The sequence below is a fragment of the Brachyistius frenatus genome, unplaced genomic scaffold, assembly GCF_029030835.1.
Source record: "Brachyistius frenatus isolate BFR_SWC_R1_liver_20210118 unplaced genomic scaffold, ASM2903083v1 Contig_192, whole genome shotgun sequence".
In the NCBI taxonomy this organism is placed as follows: domain Eukaryota; kingdom Metazoa; phylum Chordata; class Actinopteri; family Embiotocidae; genus Brachyistius; species Brachyistius frenatus.
The window spans coordinates 597,844-614,941 of record NW_027210791.1 but is presented as its reverse complement, the minus strand read 5'-3'; the positions used below and the strand labels follow the sequence as shown (position 1 = coordinate 614,941).

General features: G+C 42.6%; 1 protein-coding gene across 5 annotated transcripts in view; it reads right to left on the bottom strand.

The window, feature by feature from the left end:
- Positions 1–6,064, bottom strand: part of nfic (nuclear factor I/C) — a 44,837-nt gene extending 38,773 nt beyond the window's left edge. The window contains exon 1 of one of the 5 annotated variants that reach the window (XM_069718488.1): positions 5,632–6,064. In XM_069718488.1, coding sequence (XP_069574589.1) covers positions 5,632–5,712 — 81 coding nt within the window. In that variant the 5' untranslated portion in view covers positions 5,713–6,064. Of the gene's footprint in view, positions 1–1,550; positions 2,203–5,631 lie in introns of those variants that run through there. The other 4 variants (XM_069718485.1, XM_069718486.1, XM_069718487.1 and 1 more) reach the window with 4 other exon arrangements.
- Between the last annotated feature and the right edge of the window lie 11,034 nt (positions 6,065–17,098).

Genomic DNA, 17,098 nt, shown 5'->3' with positions numbered 1-17,098 from the left:
ATTGACTAAAACCAACTAACAGGGACAGCACTGGACTCAGAGAACACTTTGGATCTGGTCTACGGGCAGTTCAGCAGATATCGATCTGTCATATATATCAGTGAATATGATGTCTGATATGAAAACTGCTGTTTTACAGAACGTAAAGCTGAAGAACATGCTGGGTGAAATTTGAAATGGTAATAATTTCTATAATTTTAATAATAGTTATTTATAATGATCACATTCCCAGAGAAGTTTACCGTTCTAGTGCACTAATGTCATTTTGGACCATATAGTTTATCCTTGAACTCTAAATGATCTCGCCTCCTTTGTTTGACAGCCACATTTCAATATCGGCATTGAAGTCCTCCTCCTCTACTGAGGTCATAGGTCAGGTTTGCCAGGTTGGTGGCCTGCAGCTCACCAGAGTTGAGTTCCCCACCAACATCTCACCACTCTTTGAGATCGCCTCGTTCTGACCCGACAGATGTGGAGTGGTTTTATTAAAGAGCTGGAGCATCACAAAGCAACAGCATCCATACGTGGTGATTAACGTACGCTGAACAGCAGCGGGACCTTCATCAGGTATTTAAATCTGACGTGATATTATGATTTAACACCAGACTTAAAAACCATCATTTAATCACTGTGAACGGCTTCATTTTTATTCTCAGCAAGACTTCAAATATCTTTGGGAAGGACTAGTTTTCTTCCTGGAGTTAAAATAAGTTATTACAGGGATTTAAAGGCTTCACTTTTTGCAATGTGTATGTGCTCCTACCACTAAAGTAAATCAAGAATTAGGCAATGAATAGTCAGCCTAATAATGAAAACAGACTTTACTGTACTCTGTCCAGAAGGATGTTAAACTGTTGTCAATTGGTGTTTCCAGAACAATCAATAAAACTTTAAAAAATAAATTTAAAAATAACTTGAATGTAGGCCTTTATATTTCCAGTGTTTTATCACCGTTCTCTAAAGGAGGTCATAGTTCTTCATGGAAGTGAACTTTTTGCCCTCATATTTATTTAAAGGGTTGCTTCACTCAAATTAAAAATAACTAGAGATTAAGTACATTAATAAAAGATAAACAGAGAACTGTGTTGTTGAGTTTGTGGCACATGAAAACATCACATTAATAAAATTCTGTAAAAGGAGCAACATGTGTTTCCAGAACCGCTGACGCCACATCCACAGAACCAGCACAACTTTATCAACACACACACACACCCACACCCACACACACACACACACACACACAAGCTGACTGACATACTGTACACAAGAGGATTTACTGAAGCCTCTCAAACACTCATTTCTGGATGTTCCAGCTAATAACCATGTTCAGAAGAGGTCCGGCCCGATGAGTGGGTCTGGACCGTCTACCTGCTGGTGCTGGTCCATATCACAGCCTGCCCTACTCTGCACAGTGAGCTGCAGCAGTGGAAACGAAGCAATCAGTCTGTCACACACTGAGTGAAGTGAACCAGGTGTGGTGGGTGAGGAGGTTTCACAGGAGCCCAGTGGACCAGGAGGCCCAGACGAACCGAATGGGACCGGAGTTTTACCTGAGACAGAGACAGGGAGGAAAACATCATTTTGATGAGGGGCTGAATCCGAGAGGGCTCCTCCGGACGGACACTCTCATTCCCCCCGCGGCGTCACTTCTTCCTGCACGTTTCCCCCGCTGGTTCCGTTAGACGGCGCCGTTTCCCCCGCTGGTTCCGTTAGACGGCGCCGTTTCCCGGGCTGGTTCCGTTAGACGGCGCCGTTTCCCCCGCTGGTTCCGTTAGACGGCGCCGTTTCCCCCGCTGGTTCCGTTAGACGGCGCCGTTTCCCGGGCTGGTGTGCAGGTTTTTCGACTGCCTCGGATGACTCCGCCGCGGTAACTCCAGAAAACGATGACACACCAGAAAAGTTTAGGCCCCAGAAAGAAAATATCCCGCAGCAAGGAAAGCGCTGAGAAAGTTGGAAATGATGGTTGTTCGGAGAATATGTCCGGAGGTGTCGGAGCGGAGGGACCGAGTCGGTTTGGGAGGGAAGGAGAGGAGATGAGGGGGCGAAGAATAAAAGAAAGAGAAGTGAAATGACGTTATGAATTCAGCCCATCCCAAAGTATGGGCTTAAAGCTGCAGCCGCTGCACTCCGCCCCCCCACCAGCCCACTCCAGTTCACCTCAGGTCCACAGTCAGCACGGCACGGCACGGCCCACTGTCACCGGTACAGGGGCACGCAGAGTGCACCGTGCTCCGACCAGCTGCTCTGAGACGATGACGTCAAGGAAAACACAATGTGACGCGTTGCACGCGTTCATAAAAACAGAACACATCACAACACCGGAGCAGCCGGTACTTCCTGGTTCGTTTAGCTGCGTCTCTGGTTCCTCTGGTACCTCAGAGGCCTGCTCATTACAGCTACTGAACAAATGCAGCTTTTAGATATAAAACCAACATCAACTTTGACGATCATTATGCATTAAAAATATGCACCGCAAGACACCAGCTTAAAAAAACCAGCCAGAGTGAGAACTAATGAATATATGTCAGTTATCATAGATCTTCTTCACTTATAACCACAATACAGAAGAAAATGTGACTCATCCGGAACTTCTCTTCCAATCCCATAATTCACCCAGCCTGCCATCCTCTTGGACATTTTTAAATCAGCCATAAGAGGAAGGATTCCTGCTCTCACCTGTGACGCTAAGGATATTTGGCTTCTTTATCTTTGCTTGATATATTAAATTATGAAGTATGTAAAACACTTTAAATCAGTTGTACCTTGACCAACACCCTATGGCACTTATACATTCTTTGATCAGTGATCATAATCTATAATATCTCAACATCAGGCGCCCTATAGGCCTGCAATATTTACTGTTTATTCTATACGTTTATTGGGCAAATAGGTGCTTTTACCTGCATACATTCAGTCTAAGATACAGGACTTTTACAAGGAACAGGAATATTTTTTACAGAGTGGTAGTTCAGTGAAGCTCTGAATATATATATATATATATATATATATATATATATATATATATATATATATATATATATATAGATAGATAGATAGATAGATAGATAGATAGATAGATAGATAGATAGATAGATAGATAGATAGATAGATAGATAGATAGATAGATAGATAGATAGATAGATAGATAGATAGATAGATAGATAGATAGATAGATAGATCGATAGATCGATAGATCGATAGATAGATAGATAGATAGATAGATAGATAATAGATAATAGATAGATAGATAGATAGATAGATAGATAGATAGATAGATAGATAGATAGATAGATAGATAGATAGATAGATAGATAGATAGATAGATAGATAGATAGATAGATAGATAGATAGATAGATAGATAGATAGATAGATAGATAGATAGATAGATAGATAGATAGATAGATAGATAGATAGATAGATAGATAGATAGATAGATAGATAGATAGATAGATAGATAGATAGATAGATAGATAGATAATAGATAGATAATAGATAGATAGATAGATAGATATATATATAGATAATAGATATATAGATAGATAGATAGATAGATAGATAGATAGATAGATAGATAGATAGATAGATAGATAGATAGATAGATAGATAGATAGATAGATAGATAGATAGATAGATAGATAGATAGATAGATAGATAGATAGATAGATAGATAGATAGATAGATAGATAGATAGATAGATAGATAGATAGATAGATAGATAGATAGATAATAGATAATAGATAGATAGATAGATAGATAGATAGATAGATAGATAGATAGATAGATAGATAGATAGATAGATAGATAGATAGATAGATAGATAGATAGATAGATAGATAGATAGATAGATAGATAGATAGATAGATAGATAGATAGATAGATAGATAATAGATAGATAGATAGAAGATAGATAGATAGATAGATAGATAGATAGATAGATAGATAGATAGATAGATAGATAGATAGATAGATAGATAATAGATAGATAGATAGATAGATAGATAGATAGATAGATAGATAGATAGATAGATAGATAGATAGATAGATAGATAGATAGATAGATAGATAGATAGATAGATAGATAGATAGATAGATAGATAAATAGATAATAGATAGATAGATAGATAGATAGATAGATAGATAGATAGATAGATAGATAGATAGATAATAGATAGATAGATAGATAGATAGATAGATAGATAGATAGATAGATAATAGATAAATAGATAATAGATAATAGATAGATAGATAGTCTATTAGCTGAGATAAATCCGTCACATGGAGACTTGCAGAGTTGTGTGGTTTGATTCCAGCTCCGTGGCTCTGCAGACTGTGCAGCATTATGCCACACTTCCATACAGGCTATTCTCAGCAGGCAGCAATCTGTGTCATGCTCCTAATGGGACAGATGTGGGACAACCTTGACTGTTTGGTTCTCTACACCGGATTCTGAGTAGTTGTCGAGCGGCCCACGTCCCAACTTGAATGTTGCAGAGTGATTCCAGCTGAATCTTCAGAAGGATCTCGGCTCACCGAGCAGCTGTCTGCCGGGACAGGAGGCCCTCTGTCGGCCTGTCATTCTAACTCAGCCCGCTGGCTCTAACTGCGGCCATTTTCTGCTGACTAACACAAACACGCACAAACATCCACACATCCACAAACCAGGAGGAGGAGGAGGAGGAGGAGGAGGAGGCTTGAGCTGAACTTCAACTTGGCCTTGCACCGTCCCGCGTGACGAACGGAACGGGGGCAGACGGGCCTGCCGCCGCACGCTCTTCTGCAAAACCCCGAGCTCAACAACTTTCACCTGGAAGCGCATACCTGATATAAACACACCGAGGCATGCTTTTTGCCTAATCGCTCGACATCAGGGGCTGAAATACACATCTGCCGGTGGGATAAAGCCTGCGTCAACGTCAATACGTCCCGTTTTCCTGAACACTGGCGACGCAACTCAAAACTTCATTCGAAACGATGGTAGTTTAAAGTTGATTTCGTTTTTTAACAGATGTTATAAAAGTTTACTGTGTGAAAAAGTATCGTCTCCTGTTTGATGGTATTTGGACAAATTCGGCACAGATATAATGATCAAAAAGAGCTTCCTGTCAGTAAAATATTAACTTTAATCATGGTTTTACGCTGCCAGCTTCCGGTGAGTTGGACGGAAAGCACTAACTGGATGAACGGGCTACACGACTGTCAAAGTTGAGATTTTATTTTAAATTGCGGTGTTTTGTGTGTCTTGCGTGTGCCGAATGTGAGAATGGGTCTTGGCAAGTCAACGCTCTTTTCGACTTGCGTTGTGTCGGTGTGTATCTTTGCCATCGTTCAAGGGACATTTTATTTGCCAGATTCTGAATGAGATGCTGCGACAGATGTACTCCATAGGAAAAACGTCACGGATCGGACCATCATTTTCGGACACTGCAACAAACTAAAAGACGGAGAGAATTTGTTGTGTTTGACAGTTGGAGAAACGGACGCCGCCGCCGCGCTCTGCTCCACTTCCAGCTGCGTAGCCTTTGTTACTCATTCAACTCCTCGCATTGCGTCTTTTTGGAAAACACGGAACAGCACGCCAATAGGAAGAGACTCTCTACTACAGTATTGTACCGGAACAGGTTTTGTCCTACCATGTCGAAGCTGAGCCGCCACCGGGGGAAGTTCGCGCTGATCTCAGTGCCTGCCCATCTCGCGCTGTCGTTCGTTATCATTCCATTTCCATCATTGTGCGCGTGCCAGCTGGAGTAAATCCGCGGTGCTCGAGACCAGAAACGTCCCGCGTCAGGCTCCGGGCTCCGCGGCAGTAACCCCCCCACCCCCGCCCGGTAGGCTGCGGCAGAGCAGCGTCGTGCTACCTTAACCTTCTACCTCTCCTCTCCGGCTCCGTCCCTCTCTGCTCTTCTTCACATCTCGAACCATTTTCCTTCCTTTCTATCACTTTTTCCTCCCGTCGCTCTTTGATCACTTTCTGTAGCCTCTCCCCTTGTTTCATCGGTCTAACTTTATCCTCTGCTGTCTTCGTTTTTAACAGGCAAGTGAATGTGCAGAGTCCATTTGCTTGATGTTGAACAAGGGACCTTAATGTGTGAGAGTGAGGTGCATGTCCACCTGCAGCTCTGAAATCTGCATGTGTCGGGTACAAGTTTCTTATTCACTAATGAGTCACCGATAAATAAACACAAAAGGGGATCTGGAGTCCTTCATTCTTTCCCAGGAACAAAGAGAACTATAAGAACACATCTCTGCTGCGGGATTGCGCGCGTCTCCAGTTTACAAAAAATGGCGCATTATTGAAATATAAAATATGACAGAGGAGACCCTGAACTGTTGAGCAGCTCAAATAAAAACTTATGCAATAATGGGGCAACTTTTTACTTCCAAAACTCCAGAAACGGGTCTCCTCAGTTCCCCGGCTTTACAGAGTGTTGTTAAAAGAAGAGGTGACGCAACACAGCGGTAAACATGCTCTTGTCCAACATTTTACATAAAACCGTAACATTTACAGTTACACATTAACAGTGTTAGCACTTGAAATTTTCTCTTGCATATACACGCATATATATATATATATATGTGTGTGTGTGTGTGTGTGTGTGTGTGTGTGTGTGTGTGTGTGTGTGTGTGTGTGTGTGTGTGGATGTATATAGATGAGGTTAAGGGTCTTTTTTTTACCAAAGTGAGCAGCTGCTCTCTCTACCCATGGATACTGCAAATAAACTCATCTGAACTGCAGAACCCTTCCCATCTATCCAAAACAATGATTGACACACAGACATGAGAAACCAGAGACAAGTGAACATCACAGCGGCAGAAATGGAGTCAGACTGCATCAGGTTGAAAAGTAAGACAGGGAAACAGCTCAAATACACACAGACACAAATGAATGAACAGATAAATTATTATTAACTGAATTGCTAATAACTCAGCATCAAGTTTAGGTTTTGCTGTTTTCTTGTAGTGAGAGCCCGTCTCTGTTTTCCTGGACATTCATGTTGAAGCCTGAAGGTGTGAGTGGAGACTGTATCATTTGATAAATGGCCAGCATTTATATATAATGCCAATTTCAGCATCCCTGCACTGGTTACCTGTACATTTTAGAAATGATTTAGCATGCAGAGATCTTTCAGCAGAGGTCAGTTAGTCATTACTTGGTTCGGGTAAAAAGGAGATTGAGCCCTTGGAGTTATAAGTATGCCTCTTTCTTTTGAACAGTCTTCTTATTTTATGTTTTAACCTCACTTTGTTATTTATTTAATATTGTTTTTACATTATTTGTAAGTAGTTAATAACTATTTGTCGTCCCTTTTGCTTATGTCTTTGTAAAGCACTTTTTACCTTGTTTTTTAAGAGTACTATAAAATAAAGTTATTATTATTGCAATATTGAAAATATTATCCCAACAGTCCTGGTTCTCGGGAAACTAAGTGTCTCGGACCGAGTCAGACGCTGTTCCAGCCAATCAGCAGCAGGGGGCGCTGGTGCTGGTGGACGAGACGGAGGGGAGAAGGAGGACAGGAGGACAGTGGCAGCAGGAAGGATGGTGAATCTGGCATATGCAGACACACTGCACTGTTCAGGAGGACAGAAACAGCCAAAGATGTGATGTGATCAGGTGAGAGCAACATCTGCCTGACAGCCGGGTCACATCACGTCCTCCATCGCTCTGTGACGTGAGCTCAGTGAATACAACATGCATTTAGTGTGTGTCTCTGTGAAACAGTGTATGTTGTATGTTGTTTTTTAAATTTAGCCTCAGGAAATTTGCTGCGACGAATGAATGACGCAAAATGCTGCTCTGAATGTTTTTTTTAATCAGAACTATTCAATAACAGCAGTGAAGCAAATTTTTCAAAAGTTGCAACACTTGTTAGAAATAATGTTAGAATCTTCAGACAAAATGAAGAGCTCGACATCATCCGGTGAGGAAGATCACGTCCTGCTCCTCCTCACTCGACCAAACCAGGAGACTTTAGTGAATCTCACTGTCTCGTCCTGCAGCAGCAGCCTGTGTGTCATGGTGTTGTTCTTGTATATGTTCTTACAAAGTTAAAAACACCCAAAAGCACAAGTTATGAAACATGAGCATCTAAAAAGAGACATCTGAAAGGTCAGTTATAACTCTTCTTATGATCACAGTTTTCCACCTCATCCACCAGATGTCCCCACACGTCCTCGCCATGCCTGGTCTCCTGTCCACCACCACCACCTCACCTGCTCCCTGTTCCCCCTTCGCTTTACCTCTCCTCGTCTTGCCTTCGTTGCCTGTCAGTTGAGCTCACTTCCTGCCTGGTTTGTCTGCACTGCTTCTCTGTCACAACCATGACACTCTGAGTCCAAGAGGGTTTTATATTTATGAATTATTCAACAAGTGGTTCCAACCCAGAGATCTGATTGGTCAACTGAACATTTGGAACAAATCATCATGACATCACACCTTGCTCATCACTGGAAATATCAATCTACCTTCTCAATTGGAACATAGAATTAGAATTGAATTTCATATAATATGTAATAATAGTAACTGTTCAACTCCAAGGTTTGTTTGTTGTTGTTGTTGTTTTTATGTTTTCACATCGTCTGTAGCCCGTACGTACATCCTGTTCTCATCAATGCAATATTTCAACAACGCTGAGAGGGAATTTCTTTAAAACTTGGTAGAGAGATTAGTTGGTACAAATAATGAATTGTTGAGATCTGGGGGGTCAAAGGTCAAGGTCAATGTGACCAGACCTAATCCGCTCCGGGTTACAGTTGAGATAACAGATCAAAAGCTCTGCCTGCTAACCAATCAATCCAAGTGACAGCACCAATGTGCCATGCCAGGGTGGAGCGCTCAGAGACCGTCGAACCTCTTTAAAGATAAACCGATGTCATCCTCTGACAGGAACTGATTGAAGCACTGAAGACTTGTTCTCATATTCATTGGATGGTGCGGTAGTAGCAGCTAAAAGAATGAGGATAAAATGATCCCACGCTCTATAAGAATCCATCGAAGCAGCTCATTAAGTTAATGGAGTTCATTTGTAGTCAGATGCTGCCTGAATGGTGGGTGGGGATAATTTAACTGACATCCACACTGTTTCACCAAAAAGATGCTTTCTGAGCTGAAACTTCACACGGCAGCATCCTCCTCAGAATCTGACATTCACTTACGCCTGACCACTGGACCAACCAGGCATCAGTTTGTGTGTGTGTGTGTGTGTGTGTGTGTGTGTGTGTGTGTGTGTGTGTGTGTGTGTGTGTGTGTGTGTGTGTGTGTGTGTGTGTGTGTGTGTGTGTGTGTGTGTGTGTGTGTGTGTGTGTGTGTTTGTCCTAGAACAAAAGAGGAGCAGTTGCTGACTCAGCTGAGCTTCACTCTGCATTGTGACTCCCCCTGGAGGCGCTGGGTGTTCACTGGTTCACAGATGCACACACTCACTGCCTGGAGCTCACACTGAAGTGAAAAGCTGGTTGCAGTGCTGAAAATGAGAATAATAGCAGCACCGCACAGGGAGGAAAGCTAATCTTTGCTTTAGAGCCGTTTGTAATTCCACAGAGTCAGCAGACAGAACAAGGAGCTTCAGCCTCTGCAGCGTGAACAGACTCAGGTCGGTAACGCTGACACGGCTCTGATTGGTGATGCCCAGGAAGGAACTTAAAGTCTAACATCTCCATTTGCTTCTAGCCTGGTCACATTAAACACCTAAACAGGGCAGTAAGTCCGTTAAACCCTGAGCCAGGCTGTCTGACAGTCAGCTGACATGCTCTGAAAAATATTTTTCAATCTATAATCAAATATCTGTGAAGTCCGGCGATGTGATGTTAACACTGTTGACAGAAAGCAGTTTACTAACACCTTAAAGTAGAGAGGAGTTTTAAATACAACCAATGGGAAGCAATCTGAAGCTGCAGAGGAAACTAGTTTTTCTGTTTCTGCTAGAGGGCAGTCTTTCACTTCCTGTGGAGGAGCTTTATATCGGTCCTTCTCTCCTCTGAGGCTGTGTTAGGAAGGACAACTATCTCGATGCACCCCCCATGCCCTCATATCCTGAAACCTCACACACACACACACACACACACACACACACACACACACACACACACACACACACACACACACACACACACACACACACACACACACACACACACACACACACACACACACATGTTTTTCTTCTCGTTGGAGGTGGAGCTCACTCCTCTCTTCAGCTACCAGTTACAACTCCAACCTCTGTCAGACACCCGTTACAGCGGAGGACAGGAGCACTTTAATACAAGCAAGTAAGAGAACCTTTGGAGTCATTATGGGCCTCTTTATTATCGGCTGGCGGTGAAGTCCAAAGTGCCCCCCCGTCCCCCATACTCTCCCCACTCCACTATACACCTGGATTAAGTGACGTGTCATATCAACTCCTCCAGGCTTCATGAAGGGTTCATATTTGTCAGCAGAATAATGTTTTTAATGAATGCTGCGCAGATTTAAATCCCCTCCAGTTTACATTTAGACCACAACCCTGCTTTATACCTACAACATGTCTGCTGCTTCACCTATTGAAATCATTTCAATATTCACATTACTTCCTCCTGTGATTCCTGTTTTTAATGGGAATGACGTTGTTGTTGGGGTTTTTTTTAATTTTTTTTTTTTATATAAAATCTCAATTCAAAGAACACTGAGTCGGATAAAAAGCAGCTTGTGTTTAATGTTTTTAACCGAGGACACAAGTCTGTGTAATTTATAGTCATACATATTATAAACGAACAAATCCAGAGCATTAGAAAATGCTATATTCAAATATTCAAACCAAGGTAAATAATAATAATAATAATTGCCTTTTATTCCCTCTCTCTTCCTCATTGTTTTCCTGATCTTCTGCCTTTCTGCATCCTCTTTCAGGTACTTTTAAGAAGAAAGACATGACGTTGCACATCTTTTAATAAAACACAACTCACGATCTATAAGACTGAAGCCACATAATTCACAAAGTCTAAAATTGAACCCACAACATGTGATTCAGGGGCCCAACACCAGGTAACACCAGGTCAAATCTGATTCACTGATTCTCTGCTCTTATCTGAGGGGTTGTGAGATGATTCCATCTTTTTCAGGTTCAGACTGGTGAGAGAATCAAAGCTAAAGTTCTTTATGTGTTGGAGTAACACACACTCCAGTTTATAGCAGTGTTAGTGTCATCCCAGCTAAATCATCCTGAAGAACTGCAGCAGAAACATCGTCCGTCTGTGGCTGCATGAGTTGGACTGTTTGTTGTTTTCTCCGGTGATGTTTGTCTGATGGGATCGTATTTGGAAATCACGATCATGTGACTGAATGAACCAGAGAGCTGCGTGGTCATAGTTTGTTCATGCATGTTTCTGGTTTCTGTAACTGCCGGTGACCCCAGGTTTTGAACTGTGCCCCCCTCCCTCAGGCTGGTCTGCTAAATGGCAGACTGAAGCAAAGTGAGCTTAAAAGGCTCAGAGAGTCTGAACAGTCTCACAGTGGGACGGCCCTAAGCTCTCGCTGACTTAACGGTACCGCTGCTCTGTGAGCAGGGCTGGCGGGATCGGGTCCTCGTCTCTTCAAGCACCCAGAGGACAGATGTTGGTACTTTAATTATCTTCTCTAAGATCCGCTCAGCTGGGCTTTCAGAGCCTCTTCCTGCAGCATCCACACATCATCACAGTGTTTTCATTCATGCTGTGACAGCTACATCTGTAAGAAACACAGCTGGATGTCTTTTTCACGGTGCTGCCCAGTGACGGACAGTTCAAGCAACAGAAGAAGTATGGTATTGATTCCTGTGGGGGAAACGGAGCCTCTGTATATTACCCATGGACACGCACACACCAACAGGAATATCAGCCTAACACACACATCTCTGATGGAGAAAACCCCAAAAGATACACATACAATCCTCCTGCATCACCTAACAGGACAGTAGTGAAATCACACCCTGACTACATCCTGACTGTCCACCATCACTGCACTGAGGGGAGAAGATATATTCCTCCACAATAACATTTATCTGTCTTCCTGACTCCATACGTTGTTCTTCATTTCCTTTCAAAATGACCCATGTCTGGATTTGCTCCACAAGATGACAATGATTGGTAGTTTAAGGACCCAAAAGCAGAACTCAAGGTGCAAGTTGTAAAAGCAAAAGATGGGCTTTACTCACAAACGCACTTTCAGAGAGTTGTAAAAGCAGGCAGGTAAACCGAGGAAGAGGGAGCAAACAAAGTCCAGGTGAGGACCAAAGACAGGTGAGCAGAACACTATGAAACATAATGTGGTGAGCTAGGGGTAAATATAATGCAGGGGCGGGAAGGAACAGTTGATGCAGCAGGAGAGGAAAAACAAGATTCACATGATGTGCTGCCTCAATGTTCAGGTGTGAGTCGGTGGAGTCAGGATCAAAAGGAACTTTGAGGATTGGTATTAAAAATGACGTGACCTGCTTACATCAGCCCACCTCTTCCTCCTCACTGATAACAAATCCGCTGCTTCTGACTTTGTTCCTGACAAACAGCATCATAATTCAAGCAGCCAACAGGTCCCAGTGAGGTGAACAGAACCAGCACAAAGGACACACGCTGCTGCTTTCCTTTGGTGGATGTTTGCAGCATCCACAGTCTTAGAGTTTCCTAAAGTGTCAGCCTGCTGTAGTGTGACGCTGTCTGCTGACACAGGACATCTGGAGAAATGAGTGTTGGCCTGACCCAGAGTGACCCCAGACTTATAACTGGAGGTTATACTGGCTGCCTTCACGAGGCTCGTCATCACAGTGCGTCTGGCTGTCAGTGGTGGAATGTAATTCAGTACATTCACTGAAATCAATCCATCCGTCAGCTGCACCTGCTGGTGGGCTGTAGGCAACGGCAGCTGTCAGTCATCGGGTGGACTCAAGAAATATACACATTTAAATCATATAACAAGTGGATCAAACCCAGAGATCTGATTGGTCAACTGTACATTTGTAACATCACATCCTGCTCATCACTATAAATATCCCTCCACCTCCTCAATGGGAACATAGAATTAGAATATAATTTCCTATAATATGTAATATAATGTAGTTTCTACTTGTTATAGTTCTATTAAATGATCCATTTGGTGAAGTCGGGTCTCTTTTGGTCCTTTTTGGTCGCTCCGAGCACCCGTACCGTAACACCACGGATAGTTACGCACTTACAGTGGGTACGGAAAGTATTCAGACCCCTTTAAATTTTTCACTCTTTGTTTCATTGCAGCCATTTGCTAAAATCAAAAAAGGTCATTTTATTTCTCATTAATGTCCACTCAGCACCCCATCTTGACAGAAAAAAACAGAAATGTAGAAATTTGTGCAAATTTATTAAAAAAGAAAACCTGAAATATCACATGGTCATAAGTATTCAGACCCTTTGCTCAGTATTGAGTAGAAGCACCCTTTTGAGCTCGTACAGCCATGAGTCTTCTTGGGAATGATGCAACAAGCTTTTCACACCTGGATTTGGGGATCCTCTGACATTCTTCCTTGCAGATCCTCTCCAGTTCTGTCAGGTTGGATGGTGAACATTGGTGGACAGCCATTTTCAGGTCTCTCCAGAGATGCTCAATTGGGTTTAGGTCAGGGCTCTGGCTGGGCCAGTCAAGAATGGTCACAGAGTTGTTCCAAAGCCACTCCTTTGTTATTTTAGCTGTGTGCTTAGGGTCATTGTCTTGTTGGAAGGTGAACCTTCGGCCCAGTCTGAGGTCCAGAGCACTCTGGAAGAGGTTTTCTTCCAGGATATCTCTGTACTCGGCCGCATTCATCTTTCCTTCAATTGCAACCAGTTGTCCTGTCCCTGCAGCTGAAAAACACCCCCATAGCATGATGCTGCCACCACCATGTTTCACTGTTGGGATTGTATTGGGCAGGTGATGAGCAGTGCCTGGTTTTCTCCACACATACCGCTTAGAATTAACGCCAAAAAGTTCAATCTTGGTCTCATCAGACCAGAGAATCTTATTTCTCATAGTCTGGGAGTCCTTCATGTGTTTTTTGTCAAACTCTATGCGGGCTTTCATATGTCTTGCACTGAGGAGAGGCTTCCGTCGGGCCACTCTGCCATAAAGCCCCGACTGGTGGAGGGCTGCAGTGATAGTTGACTTTGTGGAACTTTCTCCCATCTCCCTACTGCATCTCTGGAGCTCAGCCACAGTGATCTTTGGGTTCTTCTTTACCTCTCTCACCAAGACTCTTCTCCCACGATTGCTCAGTTTGGCTGGACGGCCAGGTCTAGGAAGAGTTCTGGTCGTCCCAAACTTCTTCCATTTAAGGATTATGGAGGCCACTGTGCTCTTAGGAACCTCGAGTGCTGCAGAAATTATTTTGTAACCTTGGCCAGATCTATGCCTTGCCACAATTCTGTCTCTGAGCTCCTTGGACAGTTCCTTCGACCTCATGATTCTCATTTGCTCTGACATGCACTGTGAGCTGTAAGGTCTTATATAGACAGGTGTGTGCCTTTCCTAATCAAGTCCAATCAGTTTAATTAAACACAGCTGGACTCCAATGAAGGAGTAGAACCATCTCAAGGAGGATCAGAAGAAATGGACAGCATGTGAGTTAAATATGAGTGCCACAGCAAAGGGTCTGAATACTTATGACCATGTGATATTTCAGTTTTTCTTTTTTAATAAATTTGCACAAATTTCTACATTTCTGTTTTTTTCTGTCAAGATGGGGTGCTGAGTGTACATTAATGAGAAATAAAATGAACTTTTTTGATTTTAGCAAATGGCTGCAATGAAACAAAGAGTGAAAAATGTAAAGGGGTCTGAATACTTTCCGTACCCACTGTACAATCCTAGAGGAGGCTAGCTGGACCGGTTTGGTTTGAACACGTGACACGGAGCTAAAATGTTCAAAACACATGAGAACATGGATATCTTTGTTCATCAGATATCTTTGTTCATCAGATATCTTTGTTCATCAGATATCTTTGTTCATCAGATATCTTTGTTCCAACCAGACTGAGCTAGCTGAGCAGTTTAGTGTTTCTATGTTCTGTATTTATTCAGTTGGAGACTAGAAATCCTCTCTGTTGCTAGGGTGGTTGCGAGAAGATCACACTAACAAAAAGTTTTATATTTTTAGAGTGAATTTCCCCACAGTATGAATACATTTAGATTACATGCTTTATTTAGTTGGTAACTTGCTGTATCATATTTAGACCTATATGATTATATAGGTCTAAATATGATCCATCTTTATATATTTAACTGCCCTGTAGTAAAGAGCGGTAAATGGTTAGTTGCACCTTGATTAGCTGCCCATAACCTGAGGGCCATTTCTAGTTTTATATGGAGTGATGTACTTCTTCCACCAGATCTGGCCATGGAAACTACCTCAACGCCTCAACTTTGGGGACTGACTAAAACTTACAGTTGGTGTTTCTGATGCTCTTTTAACTGACGGAAAAAAACTTGTTCTGGCAAGTAACAAAATCTTCTCTGCAGAATGGGAGCAGCTGAGAGGATTAAGAGAGGATAGTCGAAGGGCATCAGCACAAATGGCTTCTATTCAGTCTTCAAATCACAGTGACACAGTTTAACATGGCAAGAAGAAGAAATATAGGAGACACTCGTGACTCTCCAAGACCACTGATAACAAATAGCATACAAATATTTGATCAACATTTTGGTCACTTTCATAAATCCAATAACTTCAATCAGTTTGTCCAGGAGTGGCTGCTCCAGCAGATTCAGACCAGAGAAGATAGTCTGATGCACAAAGAGTCTCCAAGAAGCCAAAACTGGGGGTAGCTCCCCCTCAGTTCAGCAAATTCAGTTTTGAGCTTTTTTCCGGTTATAATGCGCTCAAAATAAAATAAACTCACACCCACTCATTGAGAACCAGCTCTGTGGCACAGTAGTTTACTCTGTAGAGAAGAACTCGTGATTTCACCTGTGATGAAAGGTATTTAAAATAATTCTTGAAAACTAAAGCCAGAACTATTTCAGCACCGATTGAAACAGAAAAGATTTCATGTTACAGTTGCAGCAGGTGACAGAGAGAAATATTTTACACTTCTGTCTGCTGTAACTGGGTCGGTGCTGCTGGTTCCCTTCGATAGAGATCCCATCTGTCATATCTGTCTCTCCTTACTCTGAGACCCCTCCTCTTCCTCCCTCATTATAAAGATCATTACTGCCTGCTGCCCTCCTACGCATCACTTGCCACCCAGTAAGTTGTTTAAACTCAAACAGGACGGAGGTATACGGAGGCACCAGGCCAGCAAACAGTTTGCTTTCTTTGCTACTGCGAACCCCAGTATTTAAGAAAAAGAGTAAATACTACAATTATCATGCTTTTGCTGTCATCTCACATCAGTTCTCGTGTTTCTGTTCTTCCTGCAGGAACAATGTTGGAGTGTTGCAGTGTAGCCTACACAGCACAGATTAATGCTGCGTCAGCAGCAGGTCGTTTATAATACCTGAGTAATAACCACAGTCTGTACATAAAACCAAATGTAGCATCAGGGTCTGAAAAATTAGGTTGATGCAGAAGTGCCTTAAGCTGCAAAACCTCCAACAGAGGGAAGAAAGAACTCCCTCTGAACAGGAAGAAACCTCCAACAGAACCAGGCTCAGAGGTGGAGAACATCTGTTAACAGAACCAGACTCAGAGGTGGAGAACATCTGTTAATAGAACCAGGATCAGAGGTGGAGAACATCTGTTAACAGAACCAGACTCAGAGGTGGAGAACATCTGTTAATAGAACCAGGATCAGAGGTGGAGAACATCTGTTAACAGAACCAGACTCAGAGGTGGAGAACATCTGTTAACAGAACCAGGCTCAGAGGTGGAGAACATCTGTTAATAGAACCAGGATCAGAGGTGGAGAACATCTGTTAACAGAACCAGACTCAGAGGTGGAGAACATCTGTTAACAGAACCAGGCTCAGAGGTGGAGAACATCGGTTAACAGAACCAGACTCAGAGGTGGAGAACATCTGTTAATAGAACCAGGCTCAGAGGTAGAGAACATCTGTTAATAGAACCAGGATCAGAGGTGGAGAACATCTGTTAACAGAACCAGACTCAGAGGTGGAGAACATCTGTTAACAGAACCAGGCTCAGAGGTGGA